The sequence below is a fragment of the Diplotaxodon limnothrissa genome, linkage group LG12, assembly GCF_057381915.1.
Source record: "Diplotaxodon limnothrissa isolate DT_005_m linkage group LG12, D_limnothrissa_male_GT1.1, whole genome shotgun sequence".
Lineage (NCBI taxonomy): Eukaryota > Metazoa > Chordata > Actinopteri > Cichliformes > Cichlidae > Diplotaxodon > Diplotaxodon limnothrissa.
In genome coordinates, this window is record NC_140607.1 from 1829595 (window position 1) to 1853462 (window position 23868).

The 23868-nt window shown below is 43.2% G+C and overlaps 1 protein-coding gene across 2 annotated transcripts in view; it reads right to left on the reverse strand.

The window, feature by feature from the left end:
• The window catches only part of abca2 (ATP-binding cassette, sub-family A (ABC1), member 2), a 116332-nt gene that overhangs the window by 24804 nt on the left and 67660 nt on the right, over nt 1-23868 (reverse strand). For both annotated transcript variants that reach the window (XM_085367023.1, XM_085367024.1), the window contains 17 exons: nt 23465-23661; nt 23047-23220; nt 22184-22377; nt 19275-19395; nt 18881-19171; nt 14240-14461; nt 12833-12935; nt 11584-11909; nt 9518-9731; nt 7101-7206; nt 6909-7020; nt 6753-6813; nt 3921-4095; nt 3711-3826; nt 3012-3159; nt 2667-2790; nt 2242-2374 (listed from right to left, as the gene is read on the reverse strand). In XM_085367023.1, the coding sequence (XP_085223149.1) occupies nt 2242-2374; nt 2667-2790; nt 3012-3159; nt 3711-3826; nt 3921-4095; nt 6753-6813; nt 6909-7020; nt 7101-7206; nt 9518-9731; nt 11584-11909; nt 12833-12935; nt 14240-14461; nt 18881-19171; nt 19275-19395; nt 22184-22377; nt 23047-23220; nt 23465-23661 (2817 nt within the window). The remainder of the gene's footprint in view (nt 1-2241; nt 2375-2666; nt 2791-3011; nt 3160-3710; nt 3827-3920; nt 4096-6752; nt 6814-6908; nt 7021-7100; nt 7207-9517; nt 9732-11583; nt 11910-12832; nt 12936-14239; nt 14462-18880; nt 19172-19274; nt 19396-22183; nt 22378-23046; nt 23221-23464; nt 23662-23868) is intronic.

Here is a 23868-nt window from a genome sequence, read left to right on the forward strand (position 1 = left end):
ACTATTGGAAGATATCCAAATTTATGATATCGGTATCGGACATAAAAAAGTGGTATCATGCCATCTCTGTTCACGTTAGCCATATACAAGCAAAGAATAGTGAAAATCAATTTCATTGAGATTTTGATTTTGGCTTCTCAAATTACACGGATTAAGGCCAAGCAGAACTTGGCTCGGGCAGCGGCTGTTGGGTCTGCGCTTCCACAGGCCGCTGGTTTAGAGACTTATTCCCATTAAGGAAGCAAGACGAACAGCGATTTTACTTGCGCAAGGGAGGATCTCAGAGCAGCCCTTCTGCCCTCGTTCAGACCACTTCCACCCCGGCCTCCGCTTGCTGCCTTTCATTGAAAACAGTTACAGTACACACAGCACCACCCATTGTAAACCCCCCTATGGTTATAAAAGATAAGGTACCATATGTGTGTAAGCACGTGTGTGTGTGTGTGTGTGTGTGTGTGTGTGCCTGTGTGAGACTGTGTGTGTTTGCATGTGTGTGTGTGAGTTTGGGGGTGCGTTTGTGTGACCTCCTGCCCACAAAAGGATCATAAAAGAAGGAAGCTTACTAAACAAGAAAACAGAACCCTCACATAGGATGTGCCTACAATAAACACTACAGCCTCCCCCACCAGTCAACAGGCTGCGGACGGCAATAGAAACAAAGGAATGTCTTTGATCATACAGTTTTACAAATTTAAGTAACACAATGATAACATTTAACAATTTAAACCTAACAGCGGCTGAAGCAAAAACTTAAACTGTAGGAGGAGTTTGGAGAGGCCATGGAAAAAGACTTTCAGATTGCCTCATTCTGGCAAACTGTCAGGTGACTCAGGAGGGGAAAGCAGTGCTCCACCCACACTCTGCATAGTGTGGGTGGAGCACTGCTGATTTGGACTGTCGGACGGTGGAAGGAAAACTTCAATGACCTCTTTAATCCCACCTCTTCCTTCCATAGAGGAAGCAGAGTCTGAGGACCAGGGGGATGAGTCGTCTATCACCGTGGGCGAGGTCACTGAGGCAGTTAAACAATTCCTTGGTGGCCCCTGGGGTAAATGAGCTTCGGCCTGAGTTCCTGAAGACTCTGGATGTTGTTGTAGGGCTGTCTTTGTCGACACGTCTATACAATGTTGTGTGGAGATCAGGGGCGGTAGCTCTAGACTGGCAAACTGGGATGGTGGTTCCCATCTTCAAGAAAGGGGACTGGAGGGTTTGCTTCAATTATAGGGGGATCACACTCCTCAGCCTCCCTGGGAAAGTCTATGCCAGGGTGCTGGAAAGGAGAGTCTGTCCGTTAGTCGAACCTCGGATACAGGAGGACAATGCAGTTTTCGTCCTGGTCGTGGAACACTGGACCAGCTCTTTACCCTCTCAAGGATACTTGAGGGTGCATGGGAGTTTGCCCAACCAGTCTATGTGTGTTTCATGGACTTGGAGAAGGCATTCGACCGTGTCCCTCGGACTGTCCTGTTGGAGGTGCTCTGAGAATATGGGGTGTCTGGCCCATTGCTACGGGCCATTCGATCATTATACAACTGTTGCGAGAGCTTGGTCTGCATTGCCGGCAATAGGTTTTACTTGTTTCCGGCGGGTGATGGACTTGGGTGTAAATGGGAGACGCCCCCTAGGGTGCGAGCTAAGATCCTGTCTGTCCAGAGTCAATCCTGGGAACAGCTAAAATACTGCGCAGGACCCTGTGTTTTATTTACGTATTTTTGCTGTTTTCTGTTATTCTACTGTTTTTAACTTGTTTTCTGCACAGCACTTTGGTCCTGTGCTGGGTATTTTAAATTGCTTTATAAATAAAATTGGATTGGACCCTCAAGCTCCCAGGCCTCTGGTAGACGACCCGAGCATGAAGGCTGGGGCGAGTGGGGAATTATTTTGTTTTATGTTTTTAAGCAGCTGCGCCTCAGACCACGCCCTGCCACACTGATATTTGAAAGCTGTGTAACAGCAGGAAACCCTACTACATTATTTGTCTTATATACGAAGCATCAATCTGAAAGCTGCTTTGGTGCCGGCTTGGTACAGTACATAAGTTCTGGGGTTTTTCCCCTTTTTCCTGTTGTTAAGTCATTCATGCTTACCGGTAGTTGTGTTTTTAACGTACCCTTTGTTTATATTGTAAGTACATTTTTAGTACAGTCCTCAGCCAACTCTAACTGTAGATCTCTCAGCATACGACCCTCTGTGTAACTAAGTGGTAGGCATCCAGTTCAAAACTATATATAGAAAACTCACGGCGGGTTCCTCAGAAAGTTGTACTGACAGAGGATGGTGATGAGGAAGCCAACAAAGCCTTCGACTGTCATTGCAACAAGTCCTCGAGTCACAATATCCCACTCAAATGGTGATTTCATCTTGTCAAACTGCCCTAAAACACATAATTACAACAACTTAATGTGCAGCTTTGCTCTTCAATCTCCTAAAATCATTATGAATAAAACAAAAAAGCCTGCAAGACTGTAAATCTTTGTTCTCAACAAATCTTCTGTAGCACCAAACTAAGAATGTGCTCTGAATACCCTTATAAATCTTTAAGTATGTATAGCACAACTTTTAGGTTCTTGCAAGAAGTGTTGGTTCATCTCTGTTAAATAAATCATAGTAGTTTAAGATATTTCTCTTAACTTTATTGTAATTAGCCAGCTCGGTGCTTAGTGTACCTATTTTAGCGTAGTATTCATTGATGTACTCGTTGTAGGCCATCTGCATCAGGCCATGACCCAGGTTGTAGTTGGGGAAGATGAGGAAACAGGACTTTAGGTAACTGTTCACTTTTTTCAAATCCTGCAAAAAGAAAAAAAGAAGTAAAAGAAAGAAATACAGTAAAAAGCAAAGGTCATGTCAGATACTTTTCCATTTTGTAGTATTCATTCCAGTATGTGGAAGAGCAGGTGATCTAACTCAAAGATCACCATCTCTTCCAAATCTGTACTTTTGCTGTTGAAGGGGAAACGAGTGATGCGTTTGGCTGTGTGTCTGAGGTAAGATAAAAGAATCCAACAGACCTTGTCGTGTTCAAAGAGCTGTAGAAGGAAGGTTGCAACAGTTGCAGTGATGCCTATGAAGAGGTTGATGACTATGAGAAAGACATAGGCTGTACTGGGAACCTTAAACCAGAAGGATGCAGGATACATTATGGGAGTGATCGACCAACTGGAAAGGGGAAGAAAGAAACTTGCTATATGTTTCCATGTTTATAAACAGATCTTAGTATTTCATTTACATTTAGACAAGTAGTAGAGTTTTGTGAAAACTGCACCTAAACAGGACCTAGCATGATACTAGAGTTGAGTTTGCATGTCAATATGACAAAATGTGCTCCTGGAGACATCCACTGTACCGGAACCACCACGACATGTGGTTTTTAATATTTTTCCCTGTTTGTGAAAATAGTTTGCTAATACTATAAAATTACAGCTGTTAAAAATACAAGTGTGCAGCTGATATCAGAGAAAGGCAAAGTGATGATAATATGTTAGCAATAATTTAAAGCATCCCTATGATACTTTATATAATGCATTAGCACCAATCGTCTGAACTGTGCGCTAAAACAATTACAAGGAAAAGTGCAGGTGGTGGAAGTGGACTGACTTCTGTATATTATGTCTATTTAATGGAAGTCAGTATACAACTAAACTACATAACAATGTGAGCAGAGACTCAGAACCAAGGTGAAAAATCGTGTGTGCAGACAGATGTCTCACCCGTAGAGAAGAAAGAGGGAGAGGACAGCAGGGAAGTTTGTTGGAGAGGTGTAGGCTGGCAGGTCAAACACAAACAGAATAATAACGCAGCATGTAGCAGGTACCAGGTAGTTCAGCTGAGGACAGATAAAAGGAGAAACCATGTTCAGGAGCTGCACACACGTTAAAGCATTTAGTAAGACATTCACATCTGCAACATCACATCCTCACCATATCCCAAATATAGTTGGCTAGCCAGTAGATGACTGGGTCACAGCCACTGACAAACTGCAGGTGTTTGGCCTTTGTGGATTTTTCTGCTACTAGGAAAACCACAAAGCTGGCTGGGACAAAGGACATGGCGACAATAATGAAGATGGCAATCACTACATCTGTGCCCTGGAGCCTGCAGGTACAAAAACAAGGAGAAGAGCTAGTTCAGTTTCAGTTTACAGTATTTGGTCCTCAACAGTCATTTCAAAGCACTTTTGATAGAAACATTCATAAAGCAAAACTCTCTGAAGTTAAAGCTATACATCAATCTTTACAGTAAAGGAGGAATCGCTCTCTCTGTCTCTGTCCTCTTCTCAGGCCTCTTTGTGGCTCCTCTGCTATTTGTTTTTCCGAAGCACAGTTATACCTAGAGATGGCACGATACCACTTTTTTATGTTCGATACCGATATCATAAATTTGGATATCTGCCGATACCGATATGAATCCGATATAGTGTTTTTTAATCAACAAAACTGTTTTTTTAAATATCTTGCTGCATTTTGTATAAGTTCATACTCAAGTTTAAAACAACAACTACACTAAAGCTATTCTGTTATACCTGTATGCAAAAAAAAATATTTCATAGTTCAGCAATACTGATCAATCTAATAAACTTAAACCTACACCATCCTCCCTATTCTGGTATTTTAAAGAGTACTTAGCGTAAATATTAAGCAACCTAACTAATAGGGTTCCAACTCCCAGCAACAATAAAAATAAATAAATAAAAAATAGGGAACCACCCCTCACGCTCCACCTCATGATGCTTAATCGACGTAATCAACCTTAATTTGATGCAGTGTGAAAAAAAATGCACAGAAATCAATTATTTTTCAAGAAATATTAAATAGATTCAACATCTTTCTTCAACAAAATTGCAGACTGCACAGATGGTACCTTCCCAAAGGAAAAAGTACTATAGCTTACTAGGGTATATATATTAGACTTAATAGTTACTATATACAGTAATTGACTTCTATTCATTTTACATCAAATTAAAACTTTGGGTGTCAGATAATTATTTATTAAAAGCTCGACATTTTAAATGAGAATAAGAAAGAAAAGTATGTCTTTGTGCCCCCTTTTCCCTGTTAATGCCCTATCGGCCCCCCTGGCTAAACTTTGCTAGATCCGCCCCTGCACAGTTACCAGCCGTCAGCTACGTAGAAAAAGATCCTTGAGTAGAAAGTAATATTAAATACATTCTAACAACAGCTGATCAAGCTTAAACGTGCTGCTGTTGTTCAGCCGCTGGTTTCCTCTTTCTGGTGCAAAGTGGGCCAAAAACAAACAAGAGAGAAAAGCCGATCAGCTGATCGTTAAGCAGTTTCATGATTGAAATAGCAGCAAGAAGAGGCAGTCGCTCGTTAAGCTTAACGCAGGAATGCTTTACAAACATTCAGAGATGGACTTACACACTTGCTTTACTTCTCTCGGGATAACTTTGTCGGAGATGAAATGCCAGGTTGCTAGCGAAGCTCCACATGCTATCCAGACCACCGACAGGTCCCGCATGCCACAGCCGCTCTATCACGTGATGCATACTGCTCCGACGTGCTAACGTTCTGAGGTGAGTTACGGCGTGTTGCAAGTTTTGTGAGGTGCTTTCGTGATATTTAATGGATCGGATTACATTTTTTATTTTTCTCCGATATCCGATCCAGTAATTTAGGTCGGTATCAGACCGATACCGATACGTAATATCGGATCGGTCCATCTCTAGTTATAACTGCGATGGATGATCTGATATCAGTACCTCACATAACTCGCCACATGGCGTAACCAGATAGTGACCTCAGCACGTCGGAGCAGTATGCGTCACGTGACAGAGCAGCTGTGGTGTGTGAGACGTCTGGAGTTACTTCACACTCAAAGCATCTGGAGCCTCACTACGTGCTGCCAAACCAGCATTTCGTCTGTGAGTAGGCTCAGTTAAATGTGATAGAAACCGAAGCTCTCATGACTCATCAAGTGATGCTACTGACCAGCCAATCGGTGGCATTCAGTCTGATGATGTCACATTTTAGTACCTGCTCGGATTGCTTGGAACCCCGGGCGAGCTGATACTAAAAACGTACCTGGTACCAGGTACTACAACCTAACCGAAAACCCTGAAAACCGCACCGAGTCGATCTGAGTAGATACGAATGGAAAAGGGGTTTAATAGACACTAGCCCAGGAGAAGCATTCCCTTTTAGGAGAACTTCCTTTCAACAGGAAGAGAGGCCTGGCAGAACCAGGCTCAGGGCGTAGCAGCCATCAGCCATATGGCTGGATTCACTCGCTGGACCCACGTCCTCATTTTAGGTTTGACAGTGTTTGTAGTAGATAAAGGTGAATGACTTAAACATGAACTGAGCTGCAGTTTGGGGAAGGCTTCAGAGGGGACAGGTGGCGGCTCCCGGGCCTGGCAGATACCCCATGAACCAATGAGAAGTGAAAGAATTGAAAAAGGGGAGGGAGGGTGGGGCACGAAAACAAGAATGAACAGCTTGTAGAGCTGGGGGAGCATTCACACAAACACTTTTTCTGTGCTTCATCTATTGAAGTGCTTTCTATATACCACTGACACAGTCATACTCTGTTGGATGCATGGGTGAACAACTTAGTATCTTGCCCAAGGATTCTTGGCATGCAGACTAGAGGAGCCAGGAATCGAACCACCAACTTTCTGATTAGTAGATGGTCTGCTTTCTTCCAGAGCTAGCAACAATGAAGACTCATCGTTTACGTGAACAGAAATGTGAATCTATCACATAAATATATGAGGTAAAGCCACAGACACTTACAAATAGTCTAAAGAAAGGCTGGCACTGGTGCGATTCATCGGGTGGTTTGTTACTGTGATTCCTGCAAACAAACAGAACAAACAATCTGTTGTGTAGTTAAAAATAACCAACCAAACTGGCACAACTTTATTCAGCAGCTATATCTGGCGTGTCTACCATAGGCAGCAGGATTGCCCTTGGAGGGAGGCATGTTGGCACGCAGGATGGCATTGTTGAGGACATTCAGATACGTTGGCATGCTGTGGTAGCCTTTATTGTTGTAGAGAACCTGGACACAGTAAGTTGCACTGTTAGCAGTATTGTATACTGTACCTGTCCAGTTTAGAGTCATTGCGTCTTTGTCTTTACCTGAGCTGATCTGCGCACCGCTATTTTACGAACCATAGGTGGAAGATTTCTCCCAAAAGATGTTGGGATTGATTTCTGAATGTTGCCCACTGTTAAACCACCATATCTGTAACAAAATTAATTTGACAGAAAACCAGTATGTGCATGTTACTGTATCCATGTGAAATCAAGACGAAGTGTAGCCAAAGAGCAATGCACAATTACAATAAGTATGACTTGGCAAAATTAATGGACTTAGGAATTCAGAAAAGTACCAGCAAATACTGATCCACCATTAATAACATCTGGAAAGTGTCTGATTGATGATTTACTTTTCAGCATGACAATGATCTCAGGAGCTCGGACAGAAAAGCATCTGGACATCTTTAAGCTTCTTGAAGACGTTTCATCCGAGAAGCTTCTTCATCATACATGACGAAGGGGATGTAATACCCTGTAGACTTCCAAAGATCCACAAAGGAGTCCCACTCAGACCCATTGATAGCAGCATTACCTCAGCCACTTACAACACTGCAAACACCTCACCACCATCCTAGCGCCCCTTGTAGGGACCATCACATCAAGAACTCCACGACTTCACCGACAAGGTCCAGAAACTTACCCTGGATCCAGATGAAACCATGGTGTCCTTTGATGTAGTCTCTCTCTTCACTTGCAAACCCACCACGGAGGCCGTGGAGACTGTCAGAAAATGACTACAAGAAGACAGCTCCTTGGAGGACAGGACCAACTTCACACCCGATCAGACCTGCACACTGTTAGACCTCTGCCTCACCACTACATACTTCAAATACAACGAAGGCTTCTACAGACAAACACATGGCTGTGCCATGGGCTCCCCCGTGTCACCTATTGTAGCAACCTTTACATGGAGGAAGTGGAAAGGAAGGCTCTTGGCTCTTTCAAAGGAAGAGTACCCAGCCACTGGTACAGATATGTGGACGACACCTGGGTCAACATCAAGACACAAGAAGTGGAATCCTTCACTGCGCACATCAACGCTGTGGATAAGAACATCAAGTTCACCAGGGAAGACACAAAGGACAACTGTTTGCCGTTCCTGGACTGCGCTGTGCACATTGAAGAGAACGGCAAACTCAACATCGAAGTTTACCGGAAGCCCACACACACGGACCAGTACCTCCTCTTTGACTCCCATCACCCTCTGGAGCACAAACTTGGAGTAATCAGGACCCTACACCACCGGGCAGAACATGTTCCCTCTAAGCCTGATGGTAAATGGACTGATTCTTACAGAGTGCTTTTCTACTCTCCCAGAGTACTCAAAGTCCTGTATACAACATGCCTCATTCACCCATTCACACAAGCACTAAACACAAGTGCAAACTAATCTACATTCACACACATTCACACTCTGATGAACACATCAGAGGGCAATTTGCGGTTAGTATCTTGCCCAAGGATATTTGACATGCAGACTGGGGAAGGCACCAACCTTCCAACCAGTAGCTGATCTGCTCTACCACCTGAGCCACAGCCACCACAGCCCTAAGCCTAAGCCTGAAGGGAAAAAGGAGCACACACATGTAAAGGAAGCTCATCAAGTCAGCAAAGATGCACAGAAAAGAAGATCAGACACCAGGTAGAGAAAATCAGAAGGACAAACAGAGCAGCACTGTCAGCCCTCATGTAGCGCGTTTATTAGAGAAATTCAGGAGTCTTCTCCAAGCACGACATCCCAGTGTACTTCAGACCCAGCCACACACTCAGACACAAACTGGTTCATCCACATCCGTTTTCACGCCTTGGCTCGCGTGATTAGGCAGAGGATCAATACCGGGTCCATGACTCCCTCAGAGACACTCCCATAGGGCTTAAAAATCTGGGACTCTCCACCAGTTGCTCTTAGAACTAAAGAAGCTTCTCGGATGGGAGATAAAACGTCTTCAAGCAAGTTAAAAAAGTCCAGATGTTTTTCTTTCTGACCTCCTTAGACTATAATGACCTGAACTGAGAACCTTCACAGACATCACAATGATCCCAAACACTGCCAGAGCACTAAGCAAACCTAAAGAAGAGCTTTGGTATATCCTTCAAGAAGCCTGGAGAACTGTTCCTGAAGATTACCTAAGAGAGCTTAGGCTGTGTGGAAGAATAAAGAACTGTACAAACTCTGTTTTTGCCTTATATGCTGTGTCTCTGTGTTCACATGTTTCAACAATGATGCCTGCTGTGTACTCTGAGGGGAGCTCGCAGCTACTCAGGCTCAGGAGGTCCCAGTAGCAGCCCATGACATATAACATATAAGTTATAATTCTGTTTAAACTAAGGTGATCCAACTAGTATTTTGTGCAATTAGATTCTACACTGAAAAGTCAAAGCATCAGTTTGCAGTATGTTGTCAGTATTTCTGTTGTGTGGCTGTTTCCTTAGAGTTGCTCCAGCAGCTGTCCTACCTGTGCAGCCGCACTCTGTCTGATGTGAAAAGCAGATATTCAGAGACGTTCCGGCCTGTGATGTCCACCATAATGTCACCGGTCACCACCTTCATGAGAGGGGGTTGTCCTCCTACCCCACTGGGACAGGAGAAGCCTGTCCCCTGCATAGAGCAGACGCAGCGCACCGGCTCATGGATGGACAAGGGAAAGGTAGGTGGAGATGTAACAGGCTCTAAGCAAAAGTGAAAGAGTCATCATTCATTCAGCGGATCTTTTCCTTAGTCCACGTGGACTTCTCAACAGAAAAAACACAGGGGGAATAAACTGCGTTAGAAATGATTTATTAGCTCTCCCAACGAGCCAAGACACAAGTAGGCATCACTGTACGTGTCTATTGGTCCACATTAGCAAAATATAATAAGACAATAACAATATTCTGCTTAAAAACATGAAAGGAACACTTTGCAATCACAGTATGGCATCACATAAATTAAACTTGGTCATCTGGTCAGGTAAGGAGCAGAGGGGTTATTGATCAGTTTCAGCTGCTCTGGTGTTAATAATATTAACACCAGGTGGACTAGATGGGCAACAATGAGACAACCCCCAAACAGAAATGGTTTTCAGATTAAGACCACTGACAGTGTTCGTCTCCTTATCTTTTCTGACTGCAGCGTCATTACTGGTGGCATGAAGTACTCCCTGCACCCTACAGAGGCTGCACAGGCAGGCCAACTCCTACAGCGAGGCACATCAATACATTTCATTATCAGAGGTTATCTGTGTCTCAGCATGCCGTGAGACACAGGCTAGGATAGCTGGACAGGACCGCACAAAGTCCTTAACCCATCAGCTGTACCAGTATCTGCTCCTTTCTGCAGGTGGAACAGGACGAGTGCTGCCAGAGACCTACAAGTGACAGCCAGCAGCCCACTGCTGTCAATGTCTCTAACCCAACAATCATAAGCAGGGCCTGAGAGCCCGAGGTCCTTTAGTGGGGCCCTGTGGTCACTGCCCAGCACTGTGGAGCCTGACTGGCCTTTAACCATACCAGAACTGGCAGGTCCAGCAGTGGTGCCCTGTTAGTGTTACTGTGAGACAGACGTGAACGGGTCCGGAGAAGCCATAGAGAAAGTACATGCATGCATTTGCTGCAATTAATTTTCCACCAAACAGACTCGCATGCTGCATCATTTTTTCACTCTGACTTCAGCCCTCTGTAGATTGATCATTTTCATCAAATGATGTGTCATCCTTCACTCCTAATATATTACCTGGACCACATCACCTCAGACATGCAGCATGATGATGTGTTTCCAAAGTGTTCCTGTCACGGTTCTGGGTCAGTTTGACTCAGTATTTTGAGTTATGCTTTTGGTGTGTTTTGCATTTTGGATTCTTTTCTTATTATGATGATAATGATGATTATGACTCTATGTTTCGGTTATTCTTGTTTAGGGATTAGTTCGTAGGTTTTTGTGTTCTCATGTTTATTGCAGGTTTAGTTCAGTGTCTAGTCTATCTCTCTGTGTCGTGTCTGCGTGTTTGTTTAGTGGTGTCTTGTTTCCTGTTTTACTCTGAAGGCTCATGTTCAGGTCTTATTCCTCCCAGCTGTGTTCCCCTTCTGTCTCTAATTTCTTGATGACTGCCTCAGTGTATTTAAGCCCAGTGTGTCTTTGTGTCAGTGTCAGATCGTCTGTTATCCTCACCTCGTATTTTCCCTTATTGTGACACTGTGTTCATAGCCTGCTTAGTTACTCTGTGTTTATAGTTTTTTCCATAGTTCCTTCACAGAGTGCCTTAGCCTTCTTAGTTTACACAGTGTTCTCTGTCTTCTTAGTTTTCCCAGTTTCAGTGTCCCCTAGTGTTTTTGTTATGCCTGCAGCCACAATAAAGGCTTGCCTTATTTTGGAAACCTAGTTCTGTCTCCACCGTGTCTGCTCTTGGGTCTACCTCATTCCTCACGCCGGCGCGCCCCGCCGTGACAGTTCCTTTAATTATTTTTTGTTTAAGTCAAGTCTTGATTTTCAGATCTAGAGCTACATACGTTAAATGGGTCGCACGCATATTATGGAAGCACTTACTATGAACTGTAATTGGAGGAGTGACTGTTAGGTTCCACAGACCGTCCTCAAAATTAGAGTCTGGGTCATCTGAAGGTGCTGGCGAAGGTGGTGGGGGCACAAAGTTGGAGAGGGGGACGCCCTGAGTGAAGGAGTCCAGACACATAGAATCAAAGTATTTGGCAGCTAGGGTTTTGGAGTTATTGGCATTGGGGTTGAGGGTTTGTGCCAGCTGGTCCAGGGTGCTGTTGAAGGGGGTTTTGAGGATACAAGTAGCACCGATACCCGAGGGCAGGCGGAAGGTGTTGATGATCTTCTGTGGGCTGGCGTCTGGTGACAGCTTGTTCCTGAGAGTGGACCAAAGATGTGTCAGTCACATTTCTTTCTATTCCACTGTGTCAGTGTTGACTTGAGCAAAATGCTGCTGTGCACCAGGATTCTGTTTAAAGTAACAGCTTATTTCAGCGTCTAAAGGCTCCAGTATTTGGACTCATAAGATCTCTTTTGGTCAACCTTGCTAAGCTCTGCTACAGGTCGAGGTGACAGGACTCCATGGAATAATATATGAGGTGATCGAGTTAGTCCATGACCCTGAACCACAGTTATGCTTGGCACGCTCATCACTGACAGTCCTGCTAACACAAGGCTATATCGTTTTTAACACAGGTCACTTTGGCTGTTGTGTGTAAGGGTGACAGTAGCAGGCATAAACAATCAGCACACATCATCACACAACTTGACAATTTAGCCACATATACTGAAACTAATCCTTTCATTACTGATGTGGAGATGATTCACCACCAGAAACCCTTTCCATGTCTTGGTAGAGCTTTCTTATATGCAGCTGTTTACTAAGCAAAAGACAAGTTGCTACAGCAGTGTGGGGACTTACGTAGGACAGTTACAATCAGGGCGTCTACGCTAATTAAACCTGACAGACAGTTTAGTATAAATAATATCAAGCATGCTGAATTTTTATTTGCTGAAAACATGACGCGATGTTCCAGTTTAATTCACAGAGATATCAGACATTGTTATTTGTCAGTCAAGTTGCTGTACTGGCTTTACTTCAGGCTAGCGTGCACTAGAGTGAGCACGAGCAGTTACTTTTCTAATATCGAGTAATATAAAAGAAGTCAAACACAAACAGTTTGTTTGGTAAATGTTCAGCTGAGAAATGTGACTTCACTGTCAAAGAAACATCTGCAATATTTAGTTTTAATGATAAAAATCTGCATGAGTTATATCAGTAAATTAAACATCATCCTACCTGTACTGGGGTCTGTCTTCATTGGCATAAGGGATGAAGTTGCCTCTTGGTTGGGTGTAGTTATGATACTGAGATGGGGACAAGATCAAGGGTGGCAAATCTCCTGTAAAATAATTCACACACAACATCCATCCATTAATCAGGGATCTTTTTACGTAGATTTTACAGCTAATTGTAAAAATAAAGTGCACCGAGCCCTAGAAACCCATGTATTTCATTAGTTTAGTAGCTCCACTGTTTTAACTGTTGAGTGAATAAAATAAACAAATAATTTAAATATCGACTGAAGTGAGCGTGCTCACCAGCTACTGCTACCCTCCACCCTGGTATATCACACATTCTTCATAGCAACACGAGTCACAATGAGCCAAACTTAACAACAAGACAACAAAGTGACGCTTTCAGTCCATGATTATTGATGCTCTCCGTTTCTAAGCATGAAAGCATAAAATGATTATTTAACTACGCTGCTCTGTTCTTATATAAAATGTGAAATCTAAACATGAAACACACTCACATATGTGCGTGTTTCTGCTACAAATATGGGGGCTTTTTTCTGAATATTTCAGGTGATTGCTGCAGGACACGGACATGAATCTCTGGCACTGTGTGTAAAACTCCTCCTCGCCATTTACGCTTTCCAAAAAATCAACGATCATGGCGGCAGCGATCACAGTCACGCCTGCTGACTAAATGTGCAGCATTACCCGTTTGACCCACCGCTGGTTCTGGTTCACGTCTCAGGTCAGTCGGGTTCCACCCCACCCTGCCAACCCAGCTCAACAATCTGGTCTGAGTAACCCTCATCAGTCATCACTCGTGGACTCAGGGTCCTTATCACTACTTCTAAGCGCTTTGCAACCTGTTCTCCAATATGTGCCTTTCTCTTGTTTGTATAGATTTGTTCCTGCTGTCTTACCATCGATACTTTATTGTCATTGTCAATCGTGCAGGAGTAAAGGGCTATTCTATTCTATTCTATTCTATTCTATTCTATTACTCGGTTTCTTTGCTGCTAATCTTAGTGTACCACCTTCATGATTCATTTGAATACTTTGGTTCAAACATTTATCTTGTAAAGTTTGATCCACGTATTTTAAGTTTTTCTATTTTAGGAAGATGTTTATGAGCAAAGACTGTTCGATGAATGTGAAATTCAATACAGTTTTATTTACATGTGGCCAAATCACAACAACTTATATCGTCTAAACTGCTGAGAGCCCGCTCAGCAGTTTATTTGTAATAGACTGTTAAAGTATTAGGAGCTCTGTACAAAACTGTATTCACCATAATCTAAATACTGAACTGTTTAACAGTATACAGACAACTTCTGCAATCCTGTTCATCTTCTTATTAAGGCGGGACAGCAGCAATATTAAAACCAGCAAAGGACGAGTAAAATCTCACCGATCTCGGGCACAGATAAGGCCACGGTCATGGCCACACAGACAAAGAAGGCAGGCAGGAGGATCTGAGAGAAGAGACCCTTGGTGTTCCTCTTGGCACAGTGAAACCTCTTGATAATAAGTCCGTGAAACTGGCTCAGTTTCAACCACCAACCCTCCAGCTTGAAGGTGCCCTGCCCTTCCAGCACCTCCGGCTCTGGTGACGAGGGGTTCTCTGCATCTCCTAAAGTGAAAAAGTTAAAACATGAAATAGACAAACTGACAAATTATGGATGAGAACAGTAATCACAACCGGTCTGTATGATTCTTTAGTGCTCACACTATATGAGCATTTTTATTCCAGAAGCATGAAAAGAAAAAAGATCTAAAGAAAAACAAAAACTAAGAAAAAAACATTTAATGTTGTAGCATTGTCACTTGCATTTATTAACTAATAAACTGATGAAAATATTCATCTAAATTTTGACAATATAAGTCACTAAACCCTGAAACGAGCCATGAGATTCATGGGTTCGAGCATCTAAACTCATGATGAGACTGTGTGTTTTTATAAAACAAAAAGTCTGTTCTTTCCTTTAAAAACGTGTTCAACTTTAAGTCATCTTAAATAAATATTTACCACCTGTTTGTTCAGTTATATTAAATTCTGTTTGACATGCATGGAAGTGCCTGTGAATCCCATCTTTATATCCCTCCACAGATATTCTGTCCGTGCCTTGGCTGACATTTTATCCATTCAAACATCGCATGTGTCAGGCAGTGGTCAGGGATGGAGGCTGTGGCAGTCTGATCCCTAGATATCGAGGCTGGCTGCTGGGACATGAAATGCCACCTCTCTGGTGGGGAAGGAGTCTGAGTTAGTGTGTGAGGTTGAGAGATATTGGCTATAGCAGGCTCAACACATGTCTCCTGGAGAGGTCCTGGACTGTTCAAGTCACTGCTCCATCTAGTGACTCTGTCTTCTTACTGGGAGACTTCGACACTCACGTGGACAGTGACACCTGAAGGGGGTGACTGGGAGGAATGGCCTGATCCGAACCAGATCAGGGTTCTGTTTTTGGCTTCTGTGCAAATCACAGTTTGTTCATACCGAACACTATTTTTGAACATAAGGGTGCCCATACACATGGTACCAGGACACCGTAGGTTGATGGTCAGTTGTCTTATTGTATTATCAGATTTCTGATCTATCCAGAACATTCGCATGAAGAGAGGGCTAGAGCCATCAACTGACCACCGCCTGGTAATGAGTAGGATCAGGTGGTGGGGGAGGATATTGAACCTGGCACGCCTAAATGTGCCTGGCAGAGGCTCCGCTCTGGGAATTCCTCAACTAGAATGTTGACAGCAGTCTGAAGGAGGCTGATATTGAGTCTATATCGATCATATTCTCCATCTCCATTGCTGAGGCTGCGGCAAAGATGTTATTGCCTGTTGTGGTGGTAATCCCTGAACCAAATGGTGAACAGAGGAGGTAAGGGTAAACCTCAAGCTGAAGAAGAATTTTTATTGGGCTTACTACACTGTGGGCAGCGGACGGTTACCGGCAGACCAAGAGAAGGCGGCTCGTGCAGTAACTGGAGCAAAAACTTCATGGGAAGAGACTTTCAGTTTGTTTTGAAGCAATTCTGGCAAATGAGTGGTACAGGAGGGGAAAGCAGAGCACTACTTACAGTGTGTAGTGGGTGTGGGTGCTGCTGACTTGAACTCATGATGTAGTCAGGCATTGCAAGGAATACTTTAAGCATGTTAATCCACTGACACATCTTCTGTAGAGGACCAAGAGCGTAGCCATGCCCTTGGGGTTGAGGAGGTTTGCCCTGAGCTCGTAAAGGCTCCAAATCTTGTGGGGCTGTTTTGATTGATACTCCTCTGCAGCACTGCATGGAGATCTGGGGTGGTGAGTCCCATCTTTAAGAAGGGGGGGATCAGAGGGTTTCTTTCAATTCAATTTTATTTATACAGCGCCCAATCACAACAACAGTCGCCTCAGGGCCTTTATACTGTAAGGTATAATAATACCTACAGAGAAAAACCCAACAATCATATGACCCCCTATGAGCAGCACTTTGGCGACAGTGGGAAGGAAAAACTCCCTTTTAACAGGAAGAAACGTCCAGCAGAACCAGGCTCAGGGAGGGGCGGCCATCTGCTGCGACTGGGTGGGGTGAGAGAAGGAAGACAGGATAAAGACATGCTGTGGATAAAGACATGGGGGTCACACTTCTCAGCTTCCCTAGAAAGGTCTCTTCTCAGGGACAGATCGTCCATTAGTCAAACCTCAGATGCAGGATGGAACAAGAGCAAGACGCTGCCTGGCTGCCTCCTAGGTTAGATATTGGCAGCATGACCCATCTGCAGGAGGCTTTGGAGCAAGTCCATAACACACTGGTGGGGTGAGGTGGCTGGGGAGAGGGAGATCAGGGCTTTTCTGCTTAGGCTGTTGCCCCCATAACCAGAGGTGTGGACTCGAGTCACATGACTTGGACTCGAGTCAGACTCGAGTCATTAATTTTATGACTTTAGACTTGACTTGAAAAAATGTTCTAAGACTTGTGACTTGACTTGGACTTTTACACCAATGACCTGGGACTTGAATTGGACTTGAACCGGTTTACTTGAAAAGACTTGATATTTTACCCCAAATATAAAATTTAACATGCATATTATATAGAGATTGAAAATGTGACGTCATTCAGGGGTAAAACCGCAAAGGATTCTGGGAACTCGTGGCAAGCGGTACTAGCGCACGCAGGCTTTCAATTAAAATCAGTTACACAGCGATAAAAAGAAACACAAAAATAGCAAGAAGCTGTTGTATTATTAACTGCAATAGCCGGTCGCATGACAGCCACGGGAAGCCGACGGGTAAAGAGATCGGTTGTTATCGGATTACGTCGTTGAAGAGAAATTGTTCGAGTCGTGTTTCCGAAGTAACAAAGACGCGACGGATGGACTGGATTGCAGCCATTCAAAGATCAAATATAACGTCCCAGAACACTCCAGCTCACAGGTTAGTCTGCTCCAAGCATTTACACGAAGGTCAGTCTGCTGTTGTAGTTAATGAGTCATTTTCATAACATAATTAGTGATATAGGTTACAAGCAAGTCTGGCGCTGAACAGAAATTGTCGCGCTATGCTCCTTTATTTATTGTGCATAAATAGTGAATTGTCCTGACACAATATTGCGTTTCGCTTCTGTTATTATGGTACATTGACAAAAACATATACTTTTATTCACAGGATAAAACAGGTTTTTTGTATCACTAATTGCCCAGTACGATTACAGCATACAGTATTATTGTCACTGCTACATTTCTGTGATGCTACCAGAAATTATTTCCACTGCTAATTAATTACCGCTGAGCTCAAAGGTCCTATTAATAAACGGTTAACGAATGTGTATTTATGACGACGATTTGTGAGACTGGTAAACTTATGATACGTACGATGGTCTTTCGTTCTACACGGTGCATTTCAAGGTCCTGCACCCATCCGTCGGTAAACTGTACCTGGGCTTGTTGCAGTGACCTGAAGTTACTATCGTGCCAAACTAGGTATCCCCGACAGAATTTGTTCCCCCTGTGTAAATCACAGACAAACAGGATCCCACATTGCTGATTTTTCGTTCACAAACACTTCTTATTATGACGCATTTCTCCTGAAACTTTGGAGGATTTAGCTCTTTATATAATAAAGTTACAGGAGAATAAAAATAGTTATTAGCCAAAATGTTTATGGTTTATTAAAATAATCCCATCTGATACCCCGTGAGCAATAAATATATAATTTTCTGTTGTAACCCTCAAACTGAATGGTAATGTAACGATACTAATTTTTCACAAAATGAAAACATCAGTACTTCCTGCGTGCTCCCAGCACAGGGGAAACAAATTCTGTCGGGGATACCTACTTTGGCACGACACCGGTCCTACAAGCGCATCCAAGAATAACATGCAGCTTATCTCAGAACTGCCGGTGAAAATTATTCTTGGAGCTAGGTTTAATTGAGCTGCATTTTAAAGAGGTGCAATTTCACAATTTGTGTATATTTTCTAAGTTCACTATTTTGTCATGTGTTGAGAAAAACACAGATTTTAAAATTACATGGTCTAATATTTACATTTAGCATAACTGCAACATTATTTTTTCGTTTTGTTTTTTTTAAAGACTCGAAAGGACTTGAAATTCAAAATTTCAGACTTGTGACTTGACTCGGACTTTTACACCAGTGACTTGAGACTCGACTCTGACTTGCCTGACATTACTTGAGACTTACTTGAGACTTGCAAAACAATGACTTGGTCCCACCTCTGCCCATAACAAGGGAGGGAAGGATGGACGGATGATTGACTTGTTCTTTTATTAAGGTCATTTTTTCCCAAATTTTGGATTCACTGTCACTCTGCATCATCTGGTCTCCAACCATCATTTCTTGACACATTTTAAAGATGCTCAAACCAATAGAGTGCACCACACCATCATTTGCCTCAGCAGAGTAAGAGAATGTAAAGATGTTTTTAATAAACTAGCAAAAAACAAACAAACAAACAAAAATGTTTTTCATTTGTGTATAAATTCATGAAAGATGTGGCAAAGAACGATCAAACAAGAGTACATCTGCTGTTGTTGTTGTCTTACCCTGGAGGCTAGCAGAGTCAGCCCCCTGTCTGTTGTCAAAGAGCGGACAGTAATCTCCATAGAAGTCGGTATATAGCCCTCCTTCATCGCCTCTTACTGAGCCGACAGATGAGGAGGACATTAGAGAAGACTGGCTCTGGCTTAGTGTGGAGCACTTCACCAGATTGTTTAGTTCCACCGTTGGCTTTTCAGGCTCCACTTGGGATCCTGTCTCACCCTGTGGTCCCCCCAAACCTTCTGAACCGATTGATGATTTCCCTACAGAGCTCCCCCCTGGCGAACCCTTTACGTCTGCTCAGAGATAACAGGGGTGGGAAGAAGGTAATCATGTCAGCCATGTGCCAACCGATGAAGTCAAAACACACATATGAACATATAAGAAACATGTGCTCACCAGCATCGCTGTTTTCAAGAGACTGGTCCTCTTCAGACACTTTGAGAAAGACCTCCTCTAAGGTGGTGTCCATTACCCCAAAACTAGTCAGTGCCAGGGAGTCCAAGCTCTTCTCTAAAGCCTGGAGGCACAATGGCAAATTAGTAAATAAGGCAAAATGAGAGTTTGAAGATTGTTGTGTACAAAGTCTGTCTTTATGTATGACCGCCTTTATTCTTCAGCACAGAATGAAGAATGAACTTTATTTGGAAGTAGTCTTCATGTATACTTATTCAGGCTTTTTGAAGGATATTCCAAAGCTTATCTGTGGCTGTTTGCTGCCTTTTGCTTCATTCTCTGTCAAGATGATTACACACCGCTACAATAACATTGAGGTCCTGGGCAGGTCAGTGAATGGCTGATAGTGTTTCACTGGGAATTTGTCTACCCAGATATGCTTTTACTGCACTGCAGTGTGTTTGGGATCACTAAAAAATGAAGCCAATGCTTACCAGACGGTACTCCATGATAGATCACAACCTGTCAGTACTGTCAGCAACACTGCTGGCTTAATCGTCACATTAAACTATGAGATCGACCTGTAAAACATCATAACTAATTTATGTCAAGATGTTTTAAAGGTCGATAAATATGCTCAGCTTTCTTTTGATTGCTACAAACTGAGGATTGGATACAAAAATGAAACGCTTGGCTTCATTCTTAAGGCCTGTTTCAGTCTAGTTCTTGCACAACTTGGCATACTTCCTTAAGAATGGCTTCTTGACAGCCACTCTTACAGTTAGATCATTTCTGATGAGACTTCAGCAAACAGTAGGTCAAATGAAGGGCCGGGTGCACGTGGTCCTGTGTCAGGTGCTGTATTTTTCCCCCGTTTCTAAAGGACGTGGCTTTTAGATACTGGTTATCTGCTCCGGGAGGTTTTCACACTTGTTGTTAATCTCTCTTCCACAGCATGTCTTTATCCTGTCTTCCTTCTCTCACCCCAACCAATCACAGCAGATGGCCCCGCCCCTCCCTGAGCCTGGTTCTGACGGAAGTTTCTTCCTGTTAAAAGGGAGTTTTTCCTTCCCACTGTCGCCAAAGTGCTGCTCATAGGGGGTCATATGATTGTTGGGTTTACCTTACAGTATAAAGCACCTTGAGGCGACTGTTGTTTGGTTCTATATAAATAAAACTGAACTGAAGTTTGTCGGCCTTTATGGGTCTTCTTTTGTCCACTTCTTTGAGGACACTGCACACCATGCTAAGATCTGCCAAGGTTAGGGGTACTACAACACTGTTAAAAAGTTGTTTTTTATGTCACACTTACAGTGCTGGGTCTTTGTACTAGCATTTTGAGTTCAACATTTTACTACTACTTGTGTGGTTTCCACATCTTTGTCCTTTATTTATATCATTTTAAGTTTTTATTATATCCCATTTAGTTTTTTCATTCTCAGTTTTGCTCGTCTCCTTTTGGGAACATGTATATTTGGCTAGGCCTGAGCCTGGGCCTTTCTGAGCCCTGCCCACTGCAGGCCATGGTCATGGAGGTTGGGGGTTTCCCCTCCCTACTGCTACTCATTTGTAGTTGCTTCCCCTGGCTTGGGCCTCTTTGGTGCCCGGTGGGGGGTCTGCTTGGTGCAGGCCAAATCCACCCATTCATCCATCCATCGATTATGAATCCACGGCCCTCTTCCACAGTTCTTGTCACAGGCTGGGTCTCCGACCCAGCACTTTGAGTTTTCTTTGTATTGTTCTTATTTTTTGAGATGTTGTTAGTTTTGTGTTATTTCCTATTTGCCTTTAGTTTAGGCAGTTATTGCTCCTGGGTTTTCTGTTTGAGTTCTTGCATTATTCATCACATATTTGGTATGTTAAGTTTGTATTGTCATGTCTAGTTTTAGTGTTTCCTGTTTTATTCTGACAGTGTCATGTGTTCTTTGGTCATTGTATTTAGTTTCACTCCTCCTGGTCCTGTCATTAGATTCATGTCAGTCAGCTGTTTCCTCATGTGTCGCCACTTCCCCTGATCACCTCATGTCTGTATTTAAGCCTTTTGTTTTCTTCATGCCATTGTCAGTTCGTCTGTTTATTCTCACCAGAGTTACAGTCATCGTCATAGTCTTAGCCTGTTTATTTTCCACCTCGGTCATAGTTATAGTTTTTGGTCTTAGTACCTTTAGTGTTTTGTTTCTTAGTGTTTTGCCAGTTCAGTGTTTTGTTTCTTAGTGTTTTGCCTGTTTGCTTTGGTCTCTTGGTTCATTTCCTGCCGTCATCGCAATAAAGGTTCACTTTTCTGTTAATCATTACTATTCCTCGTCATCATCTGCTTTTGGGTCCTGTTTCCGCACACATCGGCGCACCCCGCCGTGACAGTTCTACTGTCTTCCTCCCTGCACGGCCGACCTATCACAGAGTATCACTGCTCCTTGCTGAACCTGGTTCTGCAGGAAGCTACTTCCTGTTAAAAGGGAGTTCTCCTTCCCACAGCCACCAAGGCAGTTGTTTTCTGTATTATTGTAGAGTTGTTAGTTTACAAAAGCACCTTGAAGTAACTGTGGTTGTAATTTGGTGCTATATAAATAAAACTGAATTGAATTAGATTAAATTTAAAACACATTGTCTTTTATGCAATTAGCCAGACCATATATAGAATCAGCAGCAGCATCAGAAAAGATGTAAATGACCTGCTTTTCTACTCATCATTCACACCAGCACTTTTTTCTACTCTTTTTCTACACACGTGTTTTTTATCAAACATTCACACTCTGATGGATGCATTGATGAGCAACTTGAGGTTAGTATCTTGGCCAAGGATATTTGGCATACAGACTGGGAGCAACCAGGGATCAAACTACCAACCTTGCGATCAATAGCTGTGAGTTTATTCTGTAACAGAAGAGTTTTCTTTGCTTGTGTAAATGTACCTGAAACAGCCTCTCAAAACAGCCCTTCTTGACAGCCTCAGAAGGCAGCACGTAGGACAGCTCAGTGTTGGAGTCGGACACCAGCAGGCAGGAAGCCACAAACTGACGAATAAACTGAGTGACCTGAACTTCTGAGCAAGGCGACAGAGAGGAGGACGGAGACAGAGACGGAGGCTGGAACTGGCTGGCCTGGCCTTAGCATTGAAAGAAAAAACACAAAGCATGAAGACTTTTGGTTTTCTGCATGGTGGTGGGTAGGTGGGGGTGGTGGGCACATGTTTGCATAGTGCAGGGCTCTTCTGCTTGTGTGCTTTTGTTTTGCCTTTCTATTAAAAGCAGTTTTGGTTGAAGGTTTAATAATCGTGTTACTGCTCTGCTTCTAACATCTTTCTGCTGTGTGTAGTTCAACTCCACGCACACACTGAATAAAATGAACATCATTTATGAGGTGCTCCTTTAACTGAACTCTCACCTCATAAATGATTATATTATAATCAGATTATTGAAGTGAATGCTGGATGTATGTTTGTGATGATACCAGAACACCAGTAAGTATTTTCTACTGTAATTCACCAAAGTATAGACAAAGGTTGTACATATGTCAGATAAAACCAATAAAATCCCAAATGTACAAATCATATAGTAGACAAACAATGTATGCAGTGTATATGATTGCACTTCTGTGTATACCAATGCACACATGCATTCATAAATCATGGCCATATGTATCATTAAGGGCTCTGCTAGACTTCTTAGTGTAAATCTGCAAATGCTCTGTAGGCTGACAGCATCACAGGTGCAGGAAATAAAAACACTACCACACACACACACACACACACACACACACACACACACACACACACCTCGGCCTTCGCTCTGCTTTTTGACCAGTGTCAGCTTGTATCCATCTCCATAAGTGCTCTTGAGAAAGAGTGGGGAGCCACAGCATTTGAGTTTCCCGTGTGAGATGATGGCAATGCGATCTCCCAGAAGGTCTGCTTCATCCATGTGGTGGGTAGACAGCAGAATTGTGCGGCCTAAGGCAGAGGAGCCACACACATATGTAGGAGGTGGTTTGGGTTACATTTACCAAGCAGGACATCAAAAAAAGGATAGAGCGTGCCTCTGCAACAATATTCTGAAAACTGAACGCAGAGGACATTTTTCCCACGTGCATACAAGAAATATGCACGGACTGAACAACACTTAAATATCTTTGGTGAGGATTGAATCCCTGGATTGATGTCATGTCACTCTGCACGATGCCTAGGAGTCACTCACCTTGTTTGTACTTGAGAATGAGATCCCAGATGGCTCGGCGGGCGTAGGGGTCCACCCCTGCGGTTGGTTCGTCTAGGATGACGGCCCTGGAACCACCAACAAAGGCAATGGCGACAGACAACTTTCTCTTCATCCCACCAGACAATGTCTGCACCAAGCTGTGACGCTTGTTGGACAACTCCAGGTCAACAATCATCCTGGACACACACACACACAGAGAGTTGTGTTCTGTTGATCGGTTGTCAGGGAGCACTGACACTGGTTGAGTGAAACGTTGTGAGGCAAGTTAAACCCTAATGAGTCCCAAACAACTAAACAGCATTAAGCCTGTGCTGTGACCTCAGTGCCTTTACATATGCACAGTTTGAATTTCCATAAAGGTTCAGGATAGGCTCTTTATCTTA